General features: G+C 45.8%; 1 protein-coding gene across 3 annotated transcripts in view; it reads left to right on the top strand.

The window, feature by feature from the left end:
- Positions 1–22,770: 22,770 nt before the first annotated feature.
- The window catches only part of NEGR1 (neuronal growth regulator 1), a 791,297-nt gene continuing 788,352 nt past the window's right edge, over positions 22,771–25,715 (top strand). For 2 of the 3 annotated variants that reach the window (XR_014790510.1, XM_084852229.1), the window contains exon 1: positions 22,771–23,180. Coding sequence is in view for 2 of the 3 variants with exons in the window: in XM_084852229.1 (XP_084708355.1) it covers positions 23,005–23,180 (176 nt within the window). In the remaining variant the exon portion in view is untranslated. The remainder of the gene's footprint in view (positions 23,181–25,715) is intronic. The other variant, XM_084852228.1, reaches the window with a different exon arrangement.

A 25,715-nucleotide genomic window follows, 5' to 3' on the forward strand; every position in this document is an offset into this window, starting at 1 on the left:
GTACATTTATATCTGATCTAGTATCAGACAGTAATTTCTCTCTAATCTCTATGTAAAAGGAGCAGCGAAGTAAGACATGAATAACCAATTTGATTTCGTTCCTTCCACATGGGCATAGATGATCTAAAAGACTAGTTTTCTGAAACTTCCCTTGTAATAGAGCAGAGGGTAAGACATTAAACCTTGCAAAAGTAAGTGCATGCCAATATTTGGGAATGTCAAGGATTGCAAGATCTTCTACCAGCCCATAACTCAGATTTGCACCCCAAAACAGAGGAGAACAAATCCTATCCCCTGAAGAACTTAAAACTTCTAGATCATAATCCCTGACCCTTTGAGACAGAATTGTTCTGGCCTGCTTAGCTTCCATCATTAGAACAGACTCTGGGCATAGGCTCAGAATTGATCTTATTCCAGAGCAATTTCATCCACTCAGAAACATAAGGGTCATTACGTATCTTGTATAAACAACCTAAGGATCCAGGGCTGTACAAATGGATCCAAAAATGTAATGCACTAATCAAAGCTTTTGAAGTGATTGTCGAGAGGATCTATAAGAATCTGATATGTTTGCAGCCAGATGTTTGTGTGATGATTAGTACATGCAACTTTGAGCTCAAGAGCATATTTCCTTGGAAGTAGCATATGCAGACCCTTCTTGCCCTTGATAAATACTTGCAGCCCGGCATGATCAATGGTTTTGGCATCTAGTATACCATACATGTATACAGATACTCTTGGTATCTGAGTAACACCCACCTCATCCAATCAATTCCAATGCGACTGACAAGGGATTGAATCCAGACTTAGTCATGCTTAGAATAGACCCACTGAAATAAATGTGACTGAGGGTGCAATCCTATGGGGATGGGTGGCCACCTCCAAATTTGGAGGTGACCACCTATCCAATGCAGGGCAGGAAAAGCACGGCAGGGATTGTTCCCCCCACACTTCTCCTGCCCTGCATTTGCGGCTAGACAGGCAATTTTGGCTATCTAGCCGTGGGAAGGCGGAGAAGGGGAGGAGGCTGCCAGACAACACCTAGGATATGTCATACCGGCATTTCCGCCTTCCCCACCCTGGAGTGCCCCCTGAAATGCCTCGTTTTGGCTGCTCCACACTCTTCTTCCAAGCACAGCACTCGGGCCTGTTCTGTGCTGCCTGCAGGGCAGCACGGAAGGGGGCGGGGAAGTCGATTCTCCGGGAACTGACCTCAGTGCGCAGGCTCTAAGGACAGTTCCCAGGAACCCACATATCCTATGGCTGTCTAGCCGCTGACTAGTGGCCATAGGATTGTTCCCTCCATCTAACTCACTTAATTCCCATTCATTTCAATGGGTCTTCTTTAAGCATGAATAAATCTGGATCCAACCCAAGACAGGCCTGTTTACATACATACATACATTCTAGAAACATGTATTCAGAAAATAACTCCCACTGAGTTCAGTGATACTTATGAACTCTATAGTGGTATAGGCTGGATTGTAATGTCTTCTATGTAATGTGTTCTGTGTAAGGCTGCCTTTAAAGATGGTTCATATGACACCAATATTGTACCAGGTTGCCAGTGCATTTCCAGGCCCAATTTAAAATCCAGGGATTGGCCTTTAAAGGCCTAAATGGTTTGGGTCCAGCTTACTTCAAGGATCACCTTCAACCATAACAAGCTGAGTTTGGTACATGTAGCATCACTGTAGCGCCTTTTTGTAGAACCCCGATTCTATTCATGTCTGCCAGGCCCCATCATTACAGACCTTCAAGCAAGCCCTAAAGAACCATCTGTTTATCTTGGCCGACAATTGAGAACTCTACTAGGGTCAATGGGCAGTATCCCACAGAGCCATTCTGCTAATGCAGGTTACATTGCACTAGGGTAAGGGGCCTCTAGTGCAACAATAGTGTTAACTTACACTGTGGGAGTCCCCAGAAAACCCATTGTCCAAGCAAACACTACTGGCATTGCACTAGAGGTCCCTTAAGCCAGTGCAGCATCAATTGCGTTCGCTGAATACTACCCACTTAGTTTTAGCTTCATTTTCATCTGGTTTTATCATTGCTTTATTGTCTGTCATGGTTTTTAAGTTCTTTTCTATACCACCTTGGGAGCTCTGAAAGGTAGCTTTAAAATCTTTTACAGACAAAAATGCTCTTTTCCTGAGCAAATACCTATAAAATTGTAGCTGTATATCAATTCTTGATTGATTCATTGATTCATTGACTGAGTGAATTCCTCAACTCTATGCATATTTACTCAGAAGTAAATCCCATTATGTTCAATGAGACTTACTCCTAGGCCACAGCCTAAATATCTCATTTGAGTTTGAGAATTAGTCAGTATCTCTTTTGATTTTATGTTAAAAGTAATCAGGAAATATGGATCTGGGTTTGAGTGTAAATGTATGTTATGTATTGATCATGAAGTAAGTCAGAGTTCATAATTTGATCAGAAACACAGAATGTTCACCTATCAGGTGACAAATGGAAGCTGTTGTAAAGTCCAGGATCATATTCCTCAGCTTCTCAAAGCTGTACGTGTAAAAAAAATCTGGTTAATGGAATGCTAAAGTACCATAATAATCTCTGGCTTAAAAAAGAAAAGAAAAAACACCTTAGGTAAATTGTTCTACAGCTTCCTTCCCCAAGCACAGAAGATTATAAAGACAGATAATTTGCAGTCAGACCTTCAATAGGGCCTTTACATGCATTTGCACTGTATTACTATTAAAAGTAGCAGTTGCACTTCCAGGAATCAAGTTTGAAGTATCATAGTACATCTAAAAATTGCTGTACAATAAAAGGCCAAAAAAACCAGCAATAATAAAAATCTGTTTCTGCCTCAGACACTGATCTCTAGGAAATCGCTACCAGAGCCAGTGTCTCAAACTGGTAACAAAATACATCCTATATTTTATTATTACATTTCTGTATATCCCACTTCTCTCTTGCAAGGAACCCAAGGCAGCTTACATGATCCTCCTCCTCTCATTTTATCCACACAGACCCCCTGTAAAGAAGGTTAAGGTGAGAGTTAGTGTGTGACTAGCCCAAAGTTACTCAGGGAGCTTGTGGTCAAGTGGGGACTAGAACCTAGATTTCCTGAGTTCCAGTCCAACACTCTAACCCCTACACTACACTGGCTCTCACCCTCTCCTGCTTAAACAAAGATGAAGACGATGAAGAGGTTTTATTGTTCACAGATGACTTTATGCCCTAAGTCCTCTACAACCTGTTTATTGAGCATCTTGCCCATATTGGGGTACACTTTTGATATTATACATCTATTTGGAATATTTATTCTTCTGATTCCACATAACTGAGCTTGTTCTAGATGTTTTCAAACTCTCTTCATTTGTGTGTCACAAAAATAGGAAGATGTAGGCTGTTAACAAGTTGACAGTATTATGGACATATTTGGCATTGATATTAGTACACTTCTGTCGTTTGACAATTATTTCCCTTGGCGTACCATATGGTAAAGAAAATGTTTTCATTCACCCACACACATGATGAACATTTTCTTGAAAGACACATACTGTGTTTTCCATCCCAGCACCGTTTTTGGAAATCTTTGGGAGCCTTGAGTTCCCCAAACTCCCAATAACTAGCAAGCATCAAATATCTGCTTCAAACTTTATGTAAATAAGATATTATTTATCAGTTCCTACTGGCTCAAGAAAGGGGGTTGTAAAGACTGCTGGACAGGGTTCCTAGACTCCTGCTTCTGCTGTTTCAACTTCTTGACATCTTTTAAAGTTGCTTTTTTATAACACTACAGGTAATAAAATTTGAAGTCTCATCAATAGTCTATATATTTTCACAGCCATGTCTGTATCCATTGAACTGCATCATTGCGAAGGACAGTAACTGAATGGACAATGGACAATTTGTTTAGGTTTGTGAGAACAATGGAATATGTGGTTTGTCCAGGTTTAGAGATGAGAACAGATTCTGCCTGATGTGGAATCCAGAATGAAACCCTAACTGCCGATTGGTTTGGGATGATTTTGGAATGGTCTCAAGCCCAATCACATAACAGTCATGCTGGATCAGGCCAAGGGTCCAGCCTCAGATGGCCTTCTCTCTGTCCCATCAGCCAGGACAGCTAGGCTGGGGAAGACGAGGGAGAGGGCCTTCTCTGTAGTGGCCCCCACTCTGTGGAACTCCCTCCCTAGGGAACTCCGCCTTGCCCCCTCTTTAATGAGCTTCTGCCACACATTAAAAACATGGTTGTTCAGGCCGGCATTTGGGGTGGATTAGGGTATTTTTAAAAATATGATGTTTTTAATGTAGAATTGTATTGTTTTAAAACTGTTTTATTGCTGTACATTATCCAAAGTGGGCAGATGACTGGCCAGATGGGCAATTAAGAAAAATAAATAAATAAATAAATAAATAAATAAATTTCCAGCATCCTGTTCCCACAAGCGGTGAGCCAGCCACCTTTGGGAAACTCACAAGTAGGATATGAGTACAATAGCACCATCCTGTGCAATAGCAACCACATTCTATGTCAATCCCAGAAATAGAATGCAGGGTGAGGCCTATGCAACCTGGAGGTGTTAGCATTCAAGAGCAGACATCTTGTTATTGGCTCCTTGCTATGCTGAAGACCGTGGTGCATGTATGGCCAGGCCTAAACCAGCTGGGGTTTTGTACATGTACCATTTTGTACATGTACCATTCAATGTACAAAAGCTGACAGGACTGGTAGTTGACTCTTACTTCAAAGCTGTGCCAGAACAGCATCTCCCACTGCCCCCGAAGGCAGCAGGCTACCTTAGGGGCACAGGGCAGGTTGCAAGCTTCTTGCTCCATGCTTCTTGGCATCTGCCGCCCACACATATGCTTTTGGCTGCAGCCCTCCACAGGGCAGGTACACAGACACCTTGTCCCTCCTGGAAAATCTCTAGACTGCCTTAAAACTGCCTTTCTCAATAGCAAGAGCAGGCAATACTGTCAAGGCACTTGTCACACTATAGAATGGCAAAGTGCAAAGGGCCCTTGACACTATCACTCCTGAATGCCCTCTTCGGCACTGTGAAGCTCAGAAGGCTCCCTGGTTTACTGGGGAGCTCTGGACAATGAAACAGGTCAGAAGATGGCTGGAGTGTTTAAAGTCTCATCATGAAGGTGATCAAACATGCATAGGAAAATATAATCGTACCTACTGCATGGCAGTGAAGGCAGCCAAGAAGGCTTACTTTGCCACCTCCATCACATCCTCAAGTAGCCATCTAACTGAAATGTTCCGACTGGTTTGGGGGTTGCTTGCATCAAACCCAGTAAATCCAATATTGGAACCCTCAGAGGCCTACTGTGGTGAATTTGCAAGACACTTTGAGGATAAAATCGCTCACCTTCATACTGACTTAAACCCCACTATTGATGCAGTGTCTGTTGAGGTGTCCAGGGCATCATCTTATCCTGTTTGGGGGGGATCAGTTTCAGTTTTTGGAGCCTGAGGGTGTGGACACTTGCATCTGTTTGACCCACCACATGCTCTCTCCACCCTTGCCCGTCATGGCTTATTTGAGCTAGCTGCAGGGGGCTGACCAGATGGATCAGTGGAGTGGTGAATGCATCATTGCATGATGGGGTGGTACCTACTGCCTTGAAGGAGGTAGTGGTGTGGCCAGTCCTGAAAAAACTCTCCCTTGAACCAGAGCTCTATGCTAACTATCATCCAGTCACAAATACCCTATTCTTGAGTAAGGTGCTCAAGAGAGTGGTGGCGTCTCAGCTGTAGGCACTTTTGAATGAAACTTATTATCTGGATCCATTCCAGTCTGGATTCAGGCCCAGTTTTGGAACAGAATCAGCCTTGGTTGCCCTGAGGATGACCTTCTTCAGGAGACAGACAGGGGGAGTGAGACCCTGTTACTTCTTCTTGATCTCTCAGCAGCTTTTCATACCATTCACCATGATGTCCTCCTGGACTGCATCCATGAGTTGGGAGTTGGCACTGTTCTACAGTGGTTCTACTCGTACTTGTGGGGTCAGTTCCAGAGAATAGCATTCGGTGGCTGCACTTCAGCCCCGTGGCAGCTGAACTGTGGGGCACCACAAGGCATCACCTTCTCCCCAGTGTTATTTAATATCTACATGAAACCATAGGGAATAGTCATCAGGAGATTTGGGACAAGGTGTCACCAGTATGCTCATGACGCTCAGCTCTATTTTTCTGTGACATCTGAATCTGGAGAGGCTGTGCATGTTCTGAACAAGTGTCTGGATGCAGTTATGGCTCGGATGAGGGCCAATAAACTGAAGTTGAATCCTGATAAGACAGAGACCCTAAGGGTTGGGAGTTCCCAGGCCTGGGAACTGGGGTGTTTGCCTGTTCTGGATGGCGTTGCACTCCCTCCCAAGAAGCAGGTCTGTAGTTTCGGGATGCTCCTTGATCCATCATCGTCACTACATGCCCAGGTGACTTCGGTGGCCCAGAGCACCTATTACCAACTCCAGTTGGTATGCCAACTACACCTCTTCCTGGATAGGGATAGCCAGGCCATGGTGATCCATACACTGGTAACCTCACGATTAGGCTACTGCAATGTCCTCTATGTGGGGCTACCCATGTGCGTGGTTCAGAAGCTGCAGCTACTGTAGAATGCAGCAGCTAGGGACTGTAGAATGCACTGGGACACCTAGCTGTGCTCATGTAACCCCCTCTGTTAAAAGAACTGCACGGCTGCCTATTAGCTACTGAGCCACGTAGAAGGTTATGTTATTATCATTTAAATCCTAAACGTCTTGGGAGCAGGTTACCTAGCAAACTGCCTCCCCTTATATATACCCAGGTGACATCTAAGATCATCAGCAGAGGCCTTGCTGGTCATTCCAAAATGAATGGAATGTGCTAGGGATGTCAGAGAATTTCTCCACGAATCTCGGGGAGGCCAAATGCCAGTGCATTTGGCCCCCCGAAATTGGTGGAGAAACGGCCTGCCCCCCCACCCCCACCCCCACCCCGGGACGGGACTTACCTTGGTCGAATGTCCCTGGCAGCGGTGGCTCCGGCGGCGGTTCAGCGGCAGTTTGGTGGTGGCGGTGGCGGCGGCCGGTCTTCCGACTGGCTGCCACCACCGCCATTTCCAAGTAAAAAACAAACAAAAAACAAGCAAATGTGATAGGCTACGTAAAGATTTACATAGCCTATCACAGCTAGATTTTTTAAAAAACACCATGATAGGCTACGTAAATGTTTATGTAGCCTATCATGGCTGACTTTGAGGGAAAAAAAAAGCAGGTATGCAAATGGCGGCGCCCATGGGTGCCGCCATTTGCGTTCCTTTTTTTGGCACATGTAGTCTACGTAAACATTTACCTAGACTATGGCGAAAATAAGGGCAATGCTTAAATTAGGGCCGCCATTTGCGTACGCGCTTTTTTTTTTTTTTCAAAGTCAGCCGTGATAGGCTACGTAAACATTTACGTAGCCTATCATGGCTGACTGCAGGGACGCAAACGGCAGCGGCTACAGCTGCCGCCATTTGCGTCCCAGCAGGACTAGAGGGTTCGCAGCCGGAGGGACGGGGCGCCTCCCCCCAGCCAGAATTTCGGTGGGGAGGGACGGGGCGCCTCCCCCCCGGCCAGAATTTCAGGGGGAGGGACGGAGCGCCTCCCCCCCACCGCGAAGCAAGCTTCGGGATCAGGTAAGTGACTTTTGTCCATCCCTAGGAATGTCACCATGAAGAACCCTGATAGTAGGCCTTCTCTGTAGTGGCACCCACCTTCTGGAAAACCCTGCCCCTTGTAGTTTGGGAGGCAGAAAATGTGGTGTCTTTCAAGCACCTCCTAAAAACATCCCTTTTCACTCAGGCCTTCCCTGGGTTGTAACTGCTGTTGGGTTTTATTCTGCTTTTACATGCTGCTTTTAAACTTTTAAAGTCTTATATTAGGTTTTCTTGTGCTGCATTGCATGGTTTTAACTGTTGTGAACTGCCCAGAGAGCCTCAGCTGTTGGGCAGTATATGAATGTAATAAACAAACAAATAAATAAACAAACCACTCTGCACTAGGGATGCTGGAGAAATTTGAGATGGACTAAAATGAGCTTGGATTTCTAAGAATCCGACCCATGGAATCTGCTGTGGAGTGACACCCTCAGGTCCCGCGGAGTCCATGGACTTTCAGGGGTTTCTTTTTTTTTTACTTTCCCAAAATTTACGCATATAAATTCATAGAAAAATAAGTTTCTGCTGAGGAAATGTTGAATGGAATGGGAGACAATATGCTAAATGTTACGTACTGAGGTAAATTATGTAAATACTTACATAAATACTTACATAATTATTTGCATATTTTTCTGCATGATTAATAAATAATGATTCACATCCACCTGTGAGCGGACAACAGAACAAAAGGCGCCTGACAATCCATGAAACACAGACGGAGCGGATTTTACACAGTCCATACGTCCCTACTCTGCACATGCTTAGGGTGGATGCAGCTTCAACCACTGGAATCCACAGACAGGCAATGCTTTTACAGAATCAACCAAAATGCCAGAAAAGAGTGTGCCTGCTTTTGAGTTCTCCAGAACTCTAATACAAAAAAGCAGGAGATGAGGGACAAACCAGACAATCCAAAGCTTAGGCCAGATGATGCAGCCATTACATTCAATCTCAAAACGGATATTGCAGACTGAATGAAGGAGTCACTGGTAGGTGCTGAGGGCTGCCATACCATGTGTAGTAGACAGACCATGGGTCTAACAGTATAGGGCAGCTTCTTATAACTCTGGGAAGTATTTCTCCTTCACTTGTGCCATTTGATGACAAAGGACATTGCTCAGTGGTACAGTACATGCTTTGCACACAAATGGTCTCAGATTCAATCTGTGGCATCTCTGCGTAGGGCTAGGAGAGACTCCTGAATGCTGGAGTGCCACTGCCAATCAACGCAGACGGTACTGAACTAGAAGGACTGGACTGGTGGTCTAACTTTTATAACATTGCTATGACTAAGAATGACTATAACATTGACTATGTTATATGACTATAACATTGCTGTGAGCACTGCCACTATGACACCATTGCCCTTTCCATAGTTGTTTATACAATGTACTTCTCTTAACAGTAGGGATGTCGGAGAAATCCACAATGGAACCAAATGAGTTCAGATTTTCATGAATCCGACCCGTGGATTCCACAGCTTTCCCCCTGTCAGGTGGATATTCCCCGGACTTGCAGACCAGTTTTCTAACTTTCCTGAATTTTGTCATAGAAAAATATGCAAAATACTAAATGTCCTAACCAAAAATGTCAATTTTCCCCACAGGCTAAAGTGTGAACATGCATATTTTGGGGGAATTTGCACATTTTTGTACATGCGGATTTGCGCAAATGCACAGTTGCATATTTGGGCAAATTAAGGAACAAAAAAAATTGATTCTGTTGGGGGGGAAGGACAACAAAATGAAAGGCGCCTGACAATGTGTGAAACAGAGACGGAGCAGGATTTACATAATCCATACATCCCTACTTAACAGTGGAGTGTTGGTTTAATTTGCCTGGTAAGAATGATGATGACTAAAATAAATAGCTTGTGATATTGACAACCATAGAAAATGGTTGCCAGGTTTTGGTTTCCTTTTTAATCACTTGTAAGCAACTGTCAATTATAACAATCTATGATATAAATGGTGTGTGGTCCCAATGTCTGATTACGGCACAGGTGGAGCGCACAGTCTTTCTATCATCGAAGGGGATAAATTTAGCAAATGTTTTTAGCACATGTCTTGCTTCTTTCTATTTACTAACTCTCCACTTTGTGAGAAGAAACCTCTTAAAAATTCTCTGCAGTAATTTTTCTTTTTAATGGTTCTTGAGACAACAACTTGTTTAATACCAACGGTTGGCAGGGGGGAGGAAACAGCTGCTTTATAAGGTTTCTCTTCTTCCCTGCATGGAAGTGTGTGGGTCTGTGTATCTATGCATGCACACAAGCGTCTTCATGATCTGCAGACTGAGAATACAGATCCAGATGAAAGAATGGTATCTTCAGAACAACAATGATTGGCATAACTGTATTGATGCCTGGCCTGCTCTTTCCATTGATCTAAAAATGGCCTCAAAGCCAGGAGTTTTGAATCTGAAAATGAATGAAATTAAATACTTTGCCTTGCTTTTATTGCTATTGTCGATCAAGAGTCCAAATAAACCTTGGGAAATTAAACATATACTACTGGAGAAAATAACAAAATAAGTTTGCTTTTAACCTCTAATTACAGTACAATCCTATGCATGATTTTTCTGAAGTAAGTCCGCTAGGTTCAGTGGGACTTACTCCTAGTTAACTGCGCTCAGGACTGAAGCTTTGATGAGTGGGAAAATGAGGGCAGGGCTGAAGCTATTGAGTGCATCCATTTTCATGCTTGTTTTCCATAGCTGTAAAAAAGCATGCTTTGTTTTATTTACTGTATATAATTTGTTATTAGAGCTGTGCACAAATGTCCTCTTGAAATTCTCCACCCTATTTGTGGGAAGAGAAACTGGGGTGACAATTTCACTGAATTTCTCTACCGGGAGGAGAAATTCTAGGGATGTCAGAGAATTCCGCCATGGATCTTGGTGAGGCCAAATGCCAATGCATTTGGCCCCCTGAACTCTGTGGCGGAACGGCCTGCCACCCCCCCCATGGATCCCCCCCGGGACGAGACTCACCTGGGGTGGATCTTCTGAGTGGCGGTGGCTCCGGCAGAGGCAGCAGCGGCCGGACTTCTGACCGGCTGCCGCCACCGCCATTTCCACGCTTGTGTAAAAAAAAAAAAAAAAGACATGATAGGCTACATAAAGATTTACGTAGCCTATCATGACTAGGTTTTTTAAACAAGAAAAAAAAGATGTGATAGGCTACATAAATCTTTACGTAGCCTATCATGGTTGGGTGGGGTAAAAAAACAAAACAAACGCGTATGCAAATGGTGGCGGCTATGGCCGCCGCCATTTGCATTCCTTATTTTTACCGTCTTAATCTACGTAAATATTTATGTAGACTATGATGGCAAAAATAAAGGGGAACGCAAACAGCGTAGCGGGCGCTATTTGCGTCCCCTTTTGATTTGCTGTTTTAGCCGACATAAAGATTTACGTAGGCTAAAACGGTGAATGAAAAAGGGACGCAAATAGAGCCCGCTACGCTATTTGCGTTCCCCTTTATTTTCGCTGTCATAGTCTACGTAAATATTTATGTAGATTAAGACGGCCAAAAAGAAGGAACGCAAATGGCGGCGGCCGTAGCCGCTGCCATTTGCGTACGCGGTTGTTTTTTGTTTTTGTTTACCTACCCAGAGTCCTCCGCGGCCAAAAATCTGGCTGTGGCCCTGGCCGGCTGCTCCGCGGAGGTGCCGCAGAACACAGCCAGCCGTTAGAGTATTCCGGGGGGAGGAACAGAGCGCCTCCCCCCCTGGCCAGGATTCCGGGGGGAGGGACGGAATGCCTCCCCCCCACCATCAACATAAACCATGAAAGGTAAGTCACTTTCGTACATCCCTAAGAAATTCACAAGCAGTTTCTTGCAAGTGAAGTTCACTGTTGGCAGAGGTTATAGCACAGTTTCTTCTCTGTTTCCCCTCAGGGTTTTTGTTTTTTTAGGGCTGTGCACTGCCTCAGTACGAAGCCCGAATAACTAGGTGAAGTGGGCTGATTTGGAGGTGTCTCATCACGATACAAAGCAGATCAGACCAGCACTGAGGTGCCCCAAAGCAAAACGGCTCCTCCACAAAGTGCCTGATCTGCCTCACATATTCAGAGCCCTTCTTATGCCTTCTGAGCAGCCCCACAGGCTGTCTCCAAAATGTATCAACTTCTGAAAGCTCACACAGAGGGGGAAGAGGGAGGGGGGAAGGCGAGCAGACAGAGAAGCACCAAATGTATCTGTTTGAGAGAGATCCAGCAGGGAGGGTCAGTGGAAGGGAGAAGGAGAATGAGGAGTGAGCTCTGCTGTGAGCCAGCCTGCGTTTGCTCATTGTGAGGGAGGTGGTGTTACTGGAAAGGAGACCAACTGAATGTCAATTGGCCAGAGCAGTGGTTTCCAAAATGGGGTGCACAAGCCAATCCATTAGGATGCATGAGCTTTCTGATAATTGAGCAGCCTCCCGCTGCCCTGATGAGCTGCAATTGTGTGCAATTATGGTGGTAGCAGCGACAGTTGCAGCAGCAGGATGGGACCGGAGCTGAGACGGAAGCTCCATGGCATTCTTTTCCACTCCAGTCCTATCCTGCCTCTGCTGTGGCCACTGGGAGCAACTGCCCCAGTCTCTGCCAGGCACAGAGCACATCTGCCTCTGTGGGCTGAGCCACAAAAATCACGGATCTGCCACTCATGGGCTCAGCCATGGTGCAAGAACAGGGAAAAATGGCTCCCCCATTCCCCAGAAAAAGACAGCTGCCAGTGCGGATCCAGAGGGACTAGGAGCTGGCAGAGGCAGCATGGTGTGGGTAGGGGCAGGGGAGGGAGCCACCACAAAAATGATGGAGAGAATTTGCTGATGGGCAAGACTCCAGTGAGTGATTTCTCTTTCCATTATACATCACTCCATTGCTCTGCAGCCTCCTAGGCTGCCTGCACTTTCTGATCCAAAAAAGCCCTATGGGAGGAATTACCTCATGATGTTTTCCCCTGGGCTTTAATTGAAGTGCAGGAAGCCAAGGAGGCTACAGGCTGCCAGACAGGTGAGTGTACAATGAAAGTGTACAATGAAAGCACACACTCCTCTGCCACTTCAGAAGTATGGTAAGTATAAGAACACTGAACCCAACTCATGGGGATTTCTTCAAAATCTTATTCACCTTTGAATTTCTTTTTGAAAGTAATTTCTTTTCTGTCAGATTGAATGAAAATGGTGTGTGTGCGTGTGTGTGTGTGTGTGTGTGTATATATATATATATATATATATATATATATATATATATAATTTATTACTTGCATTTCTACTCCAACTCCAGCCAAAAAAGCCACCAGGCCTTTTAGTCTGTTTAAAACTGCTGAATGTGATCCAGCAGTAGAAATGCAGGACATCAGATCCTTGCTACATATTCACACGATGCCAGCAAGCCTTCCGATTGGCCCCCATGATTGTGTTCATCACATACCAGTGACATAACTTGCCACATGTCAGCACCTGCCATGTGTTCCATTTTGCCCGTGTGGAACATTATTTGTTGGATAATATAAATAACATTACTGGCTATACAACAGCATATGAAATTATTGAGAGAAGCCATAGCTCATAGCCAAAGAGACAGCAGCAAGTAGCAGTTGTGCAAATGCAGTGTCAATCTTGTGCAAAAGTAATGTCTACGGCAGGGGTGGGCAGCTGCAAAAGGTATGGGGACTATTTTTGCCCCCCTCCCTGAGCCAGTCTGTGGGGTGTCACACAGCCCTCAGGGTACCCCCAGAAAAAGTTTTTTAAAAAGAGAAATAATTCCTGGGTTGCCGCCAATATTTTCATGCTAAATTTAACTTTTTGGGCCCTCGGTAGCAACTATGGAGGGCCAAAAGGGCCAAATTTAGCCTGCAAATGTAGCCACCACAGACACCTTTTTCTTTTCTTTTTTACTTAAAAATGTTTTTAAAATGTGGGGAGCAGCAGGGGCCACACCAGGGGGCAGCATGTTGCCCATCCCTGGTCTACAGACCCATACAAACTTACAGCATGCAGTCAATGCCACAAAAGGGACGAGAACTTCTGCACATCTTTAATTGAGCACATTTTTGGAGAAGACTCTCATGACAACATGAGGCACTGCAGTGCTGATGAAGAAGCTGCAGGCAGAGCACTTTGGAAACTGTAATGCCATTTTTTAAAAAATACCCAATCGTTTAAACCAAGAGCAATCATTTTCAACATGAAAAATGGTCTTTCGAAGGGGAGCACAGGACATTCACTGGAAAATGCAGCCTCTTTGAAAAGGAGATTTTCATATTGACAAGTGAACATCATGAAAATATGGTGCAACATTTTTATTTTTATTTTTAAAAAAGGTTTCTGTCTTTAATTTCCGAAGGCATCATAAAAATAATCTGTGATGACAGTACAATGTGATTCTGCACATTATAATATACCCCCTGCCACTAGATTCAGCTGTCAGCATTCTCTTGGGATGCCCACTTCATAATATCTACAATGCCTAATATTAATTGTTTTATACTTGAGGACTCAAAGCATTTAAGCCTCCTTTTGCATTATGCAACTTTGTGATTTGCTACAATTAAAATACTTGATTCCCATCTGTTCCCTAGTCTTCCTCCACTTAATTGCAACAAGATGTACCTGCAAGAAGCAAGCAAAATATTTCATTTCTCTTTAACAAGCTATCAGTGTGCTTGTGGGAGGTGGGGAGGGGTGGTGGGAGCCAAGGGATGAGAAACTGTGTGTTTTTTAAAGCAGTTTACTGTAATCTATTGGCAAATGCCTGTATCTATTGGCAAATTGCATCTGGCTCCTGCGGTTCTTAGAATTTTGCACTAGGAACTGGGAACCAGCCACACACATGTACAACTTCTGCCATCACCCCAGAATCCTGCTTTGCTAACCCCAGAGTTGTCCCGGTGAGTGCACAGTGCAGGCTTAGTATGCTTCCATAGAAGACTGATGCCATCAGGTTTTGGAGGGCCCTTGAGCAAGACACCCTCAATGAGGCCAACCCTCAGAGAGTCTCCTTTCTCACTACCATTGTCACCAGATGTATTGCTCCTCATCCACATTCTCATCACTGCTACCACTTGCTTGCTTGACAGGCAGAGAGCCAGCGAGCAGGCAGGGGGTTGGCATCTGCTGCTGCTCCTTCTCACTCCCCCCCCCCACATCATGTGAGTCAGAGTGAGGGGTAGGTGAACATGCAGGTTGCAATGGTGAAGGGGACAAGCAACTCCAGGAGGGATCTTGGCAGTGGGCCCCTGCTGGGGTGTGGGCCCTTGGCTAGTTCCCAACCATGCCTTCCCCGAACGCCAGCCCTGAATGCCACGAGGAGCTTCTGAGGCTCAAACTGCATGTTGTTCAGGATTTTCCCCCCCAATTTTCTCTGTGCTTTTTTTAACCCAAAGTTGTTGAAGGAATGTGTTGTTTTTGACTGAGCAAAAGAAGGATGTGTGGAAAGAGATTGATAATCCTCCCCCACCTGATCCATTTCCAGTTCAAAACTACTAGAAATAATTCCTCCAAGCGAATTCCATGGTAGTGGGAAAGAGACACAGCCAATCCGTATCTTTGCTGTATCTTTCTTGCTGTAGGTGAACAACCAGGTTTTGTAGGGTGATTTTGAGATGGAAAACTGCAGAAAGAGACAGAGTTAAGGGGACCTTCCTTGCTTCTCCTTCCATTTCTTATGCACAGCAGGTTGTGCTGCTGCTGCTGTTTTAAACCCCCTTCTATGAACGAAAGCATCAGAGAAGTCTACCCTGCAATTGGAGCCTGAGATGAAAAGACGAAAGGGGTAGAATACACCTTCTTTTAGGGCACAATCCTGTGTAAGTTTAGCCAGAAAAAACTCCTACAACTCCCAGCATCCCTCAGCCAGCCATGCTGGCTGAGGGATGCTGGGAGTTGTAGGAGTTTTTACTGACTAAGCATGCATAGGATTGCACCCTTAGCTAGCTAGCTTATTCTTAGTCCTGGGCTGGTGGTTAGTTAGTTGGCTAGGTGATGGACTGAGTGTACAGTCTCACAAGACAGAATTCAGATGATTTTTCTGAAACTGGGTGGGACAGTTGACACCCATCTTTCAGTTACAGGTTCCAGACTGCTTTCTCTGGTCACTCCGTTCACAGGCTGGGAAAGTGTTCTTGAGTCCATTTTACTGTATCTGAGACTTCAACTTCCGGCTACTCTTGGCCTCCAAAAAAGACATTAAAGGATAAGGGGGGGGGGGAGTGAATGTGAAAAATAACATAATTTTGCTTTTTTAAAAAAACTTCTAGCCACTCTTGGCCTCCAAACAAGACATTAAAGGATGGGGGGGGGGGGAGTGAATGTTAAAAATAAAATAATTTTGCTTTGTTTTTTAAATGACTAAAAATAAAGATGCTGAAATTCATTCCAACCTTAGCAATAGCCAAGCAACAGATTGTGCACAATTCAACAGCCTGCTTCTTGATTGGGGAACGTTTGGAGCAAACAGTTATATCCCTTCTCCAATATCTGTACTAGCTGCCTCTTGTCTTCTATATATAAAATTTAAGGGGCAGTTTTGATGACCTGTAAAGCTCCAGATGGCTTTGGCCTTGCAAAGCAAAAGACTGCATCCTGACCTATTTCCTTCTGCAACCTCTAAAAACAAGTGAGCGGCCCCTTGATCATACAGTCTGTATGCAATGTGTTCATTTAGAGATGGGTGAGACGTTTACTTCCTCAAGGTATTTTTTTACTGCATTTTCCTGATCCATATACCTCCTGGAACTGAACACAAAAACCGACACAATTTGTGATCGGAAACCCATACATTTCCGAGCTTGCAATGTGTTCTGCAAAAGAAAAATGCACTCAACAATATGCACAGTTTTTTAAAAGAAGTTTTTTTTTAAAAAAAAAAGCACTGCGTACATTTCTAAAATGTGCACAAACACACTTTAGTCAATGGAGGAACCATGCATCCATTAATACGTTTATTAAAGCATTGGTTTGAAAAATGTGCACAAATATATGTACAGATCTTTTCCTCATTAGAAAAAAAAGTTCTGCAAAGAACTGGCACAGAATGGACATGAAGGTGGGAAAAGGAGGAAGTTCACACAAATGGATTTAACAGATACACCCATCCCTATAAGGACAATTAGGAGAAGCATGGGGAGATGTTTTCAGCTCCTGGATATATTTTATTTGCATACAATAGGGATGTTGTTTTAGATATGGTGTGACCTGTTCCTTGCATAGGACCCACTGTAATTCTAAGTGAATGAATAAATATTATCTGGAGATGAGCATGGAGAGTCTAGTCAGCAAGATCTCCCTTGAACCAAATAGGCTGTACTCTGTTACCACATCAAGCCTTCACTCTTTCCTTTCAGACCCTAATAGAGGTCAAGTTTGTTTGTTGTTCAGTCATTCAGTCGTGTCCGACTCTTCGTGACCCCATGGACCATAGCACGACAGGCCTTCCTGTCCTGTGCTATCTCCCAGAGTGTGCTCAAGTCCATATTCATTGCATCGGTGATGCTATCTAGCCATCTCATCCTCTGCTGTCCCCTTCTCCTTTTGCCTTCAATCTTTCCCAGCATTAGGGTCTTTTCCAGAGAGTTTTCTCTTCGCATTAGGTGGCCAAAATATTTGAGCTTCAGCTTCAGTATCTGTTCTTCCAAGGAGCAGTCAGGGTTGATTTCCTTTAGGATGGACTGATTTGACCTCCTTGCAGTCCAGGGGACTCATAAGAGTCTTCTCCAGCACCACAGTTCAAAAGCATCAATTCTTCGGCACTCAGCCTTCCTTATAGTCCAGCTCTCACAGCCATACGTTGCTACTGGGAAAACCATAGCTTTGATTATACAAACCTTTGTCGGCAAGGTGATATCTCTGCTTCTTACTATACTGTCTAGGTTTGCCATAGCTTTCCTCTTAAGGAGCAAGCGTCTTTTAATTTCATGGCTACAGTCACCGTCTGCGGTGATCTTGGAGCCCAAGAAAGTAAAATCTGTCACTGCTTCCATTTCTTCCCCTTCCATATGCCAGGAAGTGATGGGGCCAGATGCCATGATCTTCGTTTTTTTAATGTTGAGTTTCAAACCAGCTTTTGCACTCTCCTCTTTCACCCTCAACAAGAAGCCCTTTAGAACCTCTTTGCTTTCTGCCATTAGGGTGGTATCATCTGCGTATCTGAGGTTGTTGATAATTCTCCGGGCAATCTTAATTCTGAACTGTGATTCATCCAACCTGGCGGTTCTCATGATGTACTCTGCATATAAATTAAATAAGCAGGGCAACAATATACAGCCTTGTCGTACTCCTTTCCCAATTTTGAACCAATCGGTTGTTCCATGTCTGGTTCTAACTGTTGCTTCTTGGCCCTCGTACAGGTTTCTCAGGAGACAGGTAAGGTAGACTGGTACTCCCATCTCTTTCAGAATTTGCCACAGTTTGTTGTGATCCACACAATCAAAGGCTTTAGCGTAGTCAATGAAGCAGAAATAGACATTTTTCTGGAATTCTCTTGCTTTCTCCATGATGCAGCGAATGTTGGCGATTTGATCTCTAGATCCTCTGCCTCTTCGAAACCCAGCTTGTACTTCTGGTAGTTCTCGGTTCACATACTGCTGAAGCCTAGCTTGTAGGATTTTGAGCATAACCTTGCTGGCATGTGAAATGAGTGCAATTGTGCGGTAGTTTGAACACTCTTTGGCATTGTCTTTCTTTGGAACTGGAATGTAAACTGACCTTGTCCAGTCTTGTGGCCACTGTTGAGTGTTCCAAATTTGTTGGCATATTGAGTGCAGCACTTTAACAGCATCATCTTTGAGGATTTTAGATAGCTCAGCTGGAATACCGTCATCTCCGCTAGCTTTGATGTTAGTAATGCTTCCTAAGGCCCACTTGACTTCACTGTCTAGGATGTCCGGCTCCAGTTCAGTGAGCGCACTACCGTGGCTATCAGGGACATTCAGATCTTTCCTGTATAGTTGTTCTGTGTATTCTTTCCATCTCTTCTTAATCTCATCTGCTTCTGTTAGGTCCCTGCCTTCTTTGTCCTTTATCATGCCTGTCTTTGCACAAAACGTTCCCTTGCGATCTCCGATTTTCTTGAAGAGATCTCTATTCTTTCCCATTCTGTTGTTTTCTTCGATTTCTCTGCATTGTTCATTTAAGAAGGCCTTCTTGTCTCTCCTTGCTATTTGTCAGGAGCGCCTTGGCGGCCTCTCTCAGTAGTTTCCAATAGCCAACTCAAGACACAGACGAAAGGGAATTCTTTTCAAAGCTTTAATCCCATTACAACTTAATGACTCTTTCAGATGCTAATCACCAGCAGCTAAAGCAAGGAACAGCAGCGAGGCCTAACCTTCAAGCAGGCAGTTGATCCCCATTTGAAAGAGAGTCACCTGAAGACCCAGAACTTATGGGCTAGGGAGAGATCCTCCCTCTTTCCCTTGGGTCCATGGGAGGCGGCCGTTGCTTGTGCGCCAAACGGGCGCTACGCCTCCTTTCCGCTCTCTGCATCGCTCGTCGCTCTTTGCATCTGTGTCGAGCATCTAAGAAGCCCCCCTCTCGCACTCCCTCACTACCAGGGTCACTAACTATCTCTGGAATGCCAGCAGGAGGAATCTGTGCCAGGTGCTGAGCATGTGTGGGATGAGCTGGCTCCTCTCCCATGGATTGCTGTTCCTCCTCAGAATCAGAACTGCTCTGGGGCTCTCTGGGCTCAGTTTCCACCCTGACACTATTCTCTGGAAATCTGCATTCAGTTGGGTATATCTTCCTCTTCCCCTTTCTCCCTTGCTTTTCACTTCCCTTCTTTCCTCAGCTACTTGTAAAGCCTCATCAGACAGCCACTTTGCTTTGCATTTCTTTTTCTTTGGGATGGATTTAGTTGCTGCCTCCTGAATAATGTTATGGACCTCCATCCATAGTTCCTCAGGCACTCTGTCGATCAGGTCTAATCCCTTAAATCTATTCATCACCTCCACTGTATATTCATAAGGGATATGGTTTAGGTCATACCTGAATGGTTTAGTGGTTTACCCAATATTCCTCAATTTAAGCCAAAATTTTGCAATAAGAAGATCTGAGCCACAGTCAGCTCCAGGTCTTGTTTTTACTAACTGTAGAGCTTCTCCATCTTTGGCTGCAAAGTACATAATCAATCGTATTTCGATATTAACCATCTGGTGATGTCCATGTGTAGAGTCGCCTCTTGTGCTGTTGGAAAAGAGTGTTTGCTATGATCAGTGTGTTCTCTTGGCAAAACTCTATTAGCCTTTGTCCTGCTTCATTTTGTACACCAAGGCCATGCTTGCCTGTTATCCCGGTGATTTCTTGACTTCCTACTTTTAGCATTCCAATCCCCTATGATGAAGAGGACATCTTTTTTTGGTGTTAGTTCTAGAAGGTGTTGTAGGTCTTCATAGAACTGATCAACCTCAGCTTCTTCAGCATCAGTGGTTGGGGCATATACTTGAATTACTGTGATGTTGAATGGTTTGCCTTGGATTCATACTGAGATCATTCTATCGTTTTTGAGATTGTACCCCAGTACTGCTTTCCCCACCCTTTTGTTAACTATGAGTGCTACTCCATTTCTTCTAAGGGATTCTTGCCCACAGTAGTAGATATAATGGTCACCTGAATTAAATTTGCCCATGCTTGTCCATTTTAGTTCGCTGATTCCCAAGATGTCGATGTTCAATCTTGCCATCTCATGTTTGACCACCTCCAGTTTACCTTGATTCATTGATCTGACATTCCAGGTTCCTAAACAATATTGTTCTTTACAGCATCGGACTTTCTTTTCACCACCAGACACATCCACAGCTGAGTGTCCTTTTGGCTTTGGCCTAGCCGCTTCACTCTTTCTGGCGCTACTTGGAAATACCCTCTGCTCTTCCCCAGTAGCATATTGGACACCTTCCGACCTGAGGAGCTCATCTTCCAGCATCATATCTTTTAGCCTTGTGATACGTTCCATGGGGTTTTCTTGGCAAGAATACTGGAGTGGGTTGCCATTTCCTTCTCCAGTGGACCACATTTTGTCAGAACTCTCCGCCATGACCTGTCTGTCTTGGGTGTCCCTGCATGGCATGGCTTATGGCTTCACTGAGTTACGCAAGCCCCTTTGCCACAACAAGGCGGTGATCCATGAAGGGGCAAGTTTGTTTAGTGTTTGTTCATTACATTTATATCCTGCATTTCCTCCAAGGAGCTCAAGGTGGCATACATGGCTATCCTGCCCATTTTATCCTTTCAACAACCCTGTGAGGTAGGACAGGTGGAGCATCAGTGATTAGCCCAAGGTTGCTTAGTAAACTTCATGGCCAACTGGAGATTTGAACCTGGGTCTCCCCAGTTCTAATCCAATACTGTAACCACTGTACCACACTGGCACTCAAGTACTGTGTATGAGTGTTCCTAGCTGCCTAGATGTCGTGTGCCTTAATCCAACATGTGTGGAAAGGTGGGGGTTCCACACTTGTTAAGAGGAACAGTTGTGGAACCACCAACAGCCTGATCTTGCACACACACGCACACAGCAGAAAGGACTCGCTGGCAAGGCAAGTCCTGGATGTTGAAAGCAAAGCTTTCAACCAATGGTCTTGGGCATATTAAGCCTGAGACCCTCACCCAGTAGTGCAGCTAGGTAATTTTAGACCCTGGACTTAATGGGCACCCTGTTTAGACAGCCGTGTGTATCACTTCAGTTGTGAAGCAGTTGACTAACATTTCCCATGTTTTACAACTGCTTCTACAGTCCTGATATGTTGGAATGTTCGCGAGCCCTGATAAAAAGAAATATTCTGAACATGTGCAGTTATACATTTCAAGCTCATTTAAATCCCAGCACCATCATGTCTACAGTAATAAAATGGGAGTTTGCATCTGCTGCCCTGATGCCCACATCATGGGCTTCTCTCTGAGTGGTCATTTGGAGGGCCCCTGGGCTGCAGGAGCCTGGGCTTTACCCCAGAGGTCCATCCAGCCCTAGATTTACCACTTCCCACATCCTCCAGAGGAGAACTGGCCAACCTGATTTACTTCAGATACAACTCTAGATTTAAATATATAGAGAGTATATTCCCTGACTTAATCGGACCTCAGAAACTGGCCTGCTACCACTAGGAGTGGGCCCGCTTAATCATCTGACTTGTCTCCACTTCCAGAGTTTGGGACACACTGAAATGATTCTCAATGTATGAGAGTGAATGCCTCAGAGACCGGGAAGGGGAAGGGTGGGATGTGGACGGTGTTAGAAGTTGTCAGTGGGAGTCCCGGTGCACCTTCATCCTGCAGGGAAATCTGCCGACAGTCCCCTCTCCTTCGTGTGGGGAGTCAACTCCTGTCCAGGTAAAGGACCCCCCCCCCCCAAGCATTCACCCAGACCCGGATCAGTACCAAAGGGCCCGCAATTCAACCCGGAACGCAGGCTTTGCTTTCAACATCCAGGACTTGCCTTGCCAGCGAGTCCTTCCTTTCTGCTGTGTGCGTGTGTGTGCAAGATCAGGAGGTTAAAGCAGCTCCCCCTTCCCTCCTTGCAGACGTGCCCCTTTCGAAGCGCCGCGAAAGCAGAGCAAAGCGCCAGCGGCCACCCCAGGCAGAGCGGGCTAACTTTTAGCGCGCGCGTTGGGTGGGGCTGGGGAGTGAGGCTGAAGGGAGGGAAGCTGCTTAAGCCTGAAGGAATAAAAAGGAAAAGCGGGAGAAAAAGCAACGGCAGCTCCTGGAAAGAAAATCAGCTCGTGTGTATCTGTGCGTCCTCTCCCTTTCTCGCGCCCTGGCTGCAGGTCCGTGTCTGGATCTGACTGCAGTGATGCCTTGAATAGTTTCTTTCTTTCACCGAAGGGTCTCGGTGACTGATCCTTCTCCGTTGCTTTCCTCTCCCCGGCTCCCCTCTCCCCCCCCCATACATCTCCCCCCCCCGCGCGCTTTTCTCTGCTCCAGCACCACCAGCACCAGCCACCAGGACAAGTTGCTACGGAAACGGCTGCATGGCAACCGGCTCAGAGCCTGGGGTCCGTCTGCTGCTGCCGCTGCCGCCGCCGCCGCCGCTCTGGCTGGCTCATTCTCCCGCGCGCTTCCCTCCTCGCTAGATGGTGTGCGAGACACCCGAGACGAGACACGCTCCGGACGCGGCCAGCGGCGAGAAGCGGCGAGAGAGGAGGGAAGGGAGGCGGCGGCGGCGGCAGAAGCGCGAGAGAGGCGAGGCGAGCGGGACGAGGAGGGCGGCGACGGCGAGGAGGGCGAGGGCGCTCCGCTTGCCCGGCGCCGAGGAAGGACGGCTGCCGCGCCTGCCCGCCGCGAAGGGTCGTCGGGGGGCAACGCCAGGCGAGAGCCGGAGCGCACGCAGCCGCCGCCGCCTTCGCGCAGGCATGGACGTGATGCTCTTGGTCCAGGGCGCTTGTTGCTCCAACCAGTGGCTGGCCGCGGTGCTGTTGAGCCTGTGCTGCTTGCTGCCGTCCTGCCTCCCCGCCGGCCAAAGCGTGGACTTCCCCGGGACGGCTGCGGACAACCTGGTGGTCAGGAAAGGGGACACGGCTGTGCTCAGGTAGGACGCGCCTCGGCAGCCGCCCCCCCAACACCCCACCCGCCGGCGCCTCAGTCGGGGGCTGACCCGCGTGTGTGCGCGTGTGGGTGCCCCCGCGCGCGTGTGTTGTGTTGTTTTGGATCGCCACATGCCTTGGCTCGTCTGGCACAGGGAATGCGCGGGGGGGGGAGAGGGAGAGAGGGGGAGCGAGAGAAGGAGGAGGAGGAGAGGTCCTCCTCCCTCTCTGAAGCTGGCGTTCTGATCTGCGCCAAAATGGTCCGAGCCGTTTGGCACAGAGGGCTTGGCTGGGGAAAGAAGGGGAGGACCCGTCCCGCTTTGAAACGAGACTACCCCCATTGAGCAGGGACAGTTCTAACCCACCCCCAAACACACCTCTCTCTCCCCCCCCCCATTTCCCGTTCTGGTTTCTCCTCTTCTCACCTGTCCAGTGGAATTAAAAGGTGCTTTCCCTCTATTCTCGTCCCGCCCGCCACCCCACAAACACGCACACGCCACCCTTTGAAATGCCCCTCTTCGTAGATCTGTGCTACTTGAGTTGAACTTTGGAGGCGCCTCCGTTGGCTGTTCCGCGGGCTCTTCTGCTCTTGTCAAGCGTTCCTGGCGGAGGAGGGGAAAGGCAGAAGATTTGCAGCGAGATCTCCCTTTGGAATTAGTTTTGCGGCTTCTTCCCAAGGCAGGTTTCTCACACTCCTTGTTAAGCCTCTGAAAGCTGTAATGGCTCATCAGAGAGCGGAGCTAACTCGCTCTCCTCCCCCCCTCTCCCAGCGTTGCAAGCAAAGCGGTGCAGTGCAGAGTGGGCTTTTGTGAAATGGCCCTTCTCAGAAATCTTAAGTTGGTGACCAACGTCGTGGATCTAACTTGATGCTTAAAAAGACCCCATTCTTTAGTGCTGGCTGCCCTCCCTCTGGTGTAAGCCCCCTCCAAATGCTCGCTGCATTAAGACTAACAGTGCGGGCATCTGGCTCCTATGAGCTGGGATGCATATATTTCCCAAGAGATTTGATTCAAGGATCCAGTCGTAACAGAAGTACTGACCAGTGAATAGCCCAATGTATTAGCTAAGTGTATTTATCTGGGGGGGGGGACATATATTGCACGGTTATGCCTAATTGGGGCATTTTAACAAGCACTGATCTATGCTGCAGCATAAAGGCGCTCCAGTTTTAGACCTTTACATGATTTAAGAACACGGAGTGCCACCCGGCAGAGCCCTGAGCCCAATTAGTTGGATGTTTTGAAACTGTACAAAATAGCAGGCAGTTTGTTACGAAGGTATCCCAAAAGGGCTCTGTTTTTACCTAAACGGTGGATGAATGCAAAAGGTTCTGACTTGCTTTTGGAATGCTAAGTTTGTTCATGGAAGATGGAATGGAAATCATTGATGCTTGACTTAATTTCTGTGGGATAGTGCCTGATGGTTGTAACAGGATCTGCAGTGCAACCTTCCCATGCCTGTCTATAGCACCGCTCAGCAGGAACAGTTCACCAAGGATGCAGATACATGGATGTCACTTAAGATTCTTGGCATTTTCCTGATGATATTTTTTAATAGGGGAAAAATCAAATTACAATGTTATCATGACTGTAGCTATCTATCTATCTATCTATCTATCTACCTACCTATCTATAGCCACTAGGCAATTGCATGTACAAAGTAGTTCAGTAATTGCTTCCCTTTTAATGGTATTTGCATTCCATATGGTAACGATCCACTTGGCTAGCAGAAAATTTGTTTACCTGTAGCAGTCCATTATTGATGTGATCCTTTCTATCTGACTCAAGTTCATTAAATCTTCTGCTTTAATTTGCATTCTCTGCCCCCACCTACCTCACCATAACTTTCGGTTGGCACATTTTGCACATTGCAAAGACAATCCTCTAGGGGGGAAAAATGAACAGATTGTCTTTCTACTTAGAATAAGTACAAAAAATGCTACTTCTGGTATCTTATAAATCAGAGGTTAGTCGCTGCTGCCGTTTTGTCCGTGAACAATGTAGCTATAAACCATGTTACTTGCCATTAGTGAACCAGGTTCATAAAGTATCATGATCAGAAGCATTGCCTTTCATGTATGTTGCAAATCTCTTGCCAAAAGAAAAGAAAGTACAGCAGAAGATACTCCTTCATTGTTTCAAATTGTGGCATTGTCAGCCCAATCCTATTTATTTTCCTGACTGTTCTCATGTGGTAGATGCTGAGAACACATTCAGTGTCTATGCACCACTGGTTGACATATTTTTCATCTGTAGTAATATGCTGTAGTTACACTCCATGGTTTTAGAATACATTGGAATTTACTTTACTTGGTTTCCTATGCTGCAGACAGAAAGTAAATGCAACCCTAGTCTCTCTTTTTATTTGCATTGTCTCCAATGTAAAGACAGCCTTGGATCAGAGTTGATGAGCTGAGTTTTCGCATTTACATTAGAACTCAGACCAATGCTACCAGTCAGTGAGAATCCCCCCCCCCCAGATATTTTAACCATCCCACCCCGAACTCCATTGTAAAGCTAAGCAACCAATTGTGCCTTTTG

Source organism: Heloderma suspectum, chromosome 4, assembly GCF_057233095.1.
Source record: "Heloderma suspectum isolate Gila_16-S chromosome 4, 16-S_ref, whole genome shotgun sequence".
Taxonomy (NCBI): domain Eukaryota; kingdom Metazoa; phylum Chordata; class Lepidosauria; order Squamata; family Helodermatidae; genus Heloderma; species Heloderma suspectum.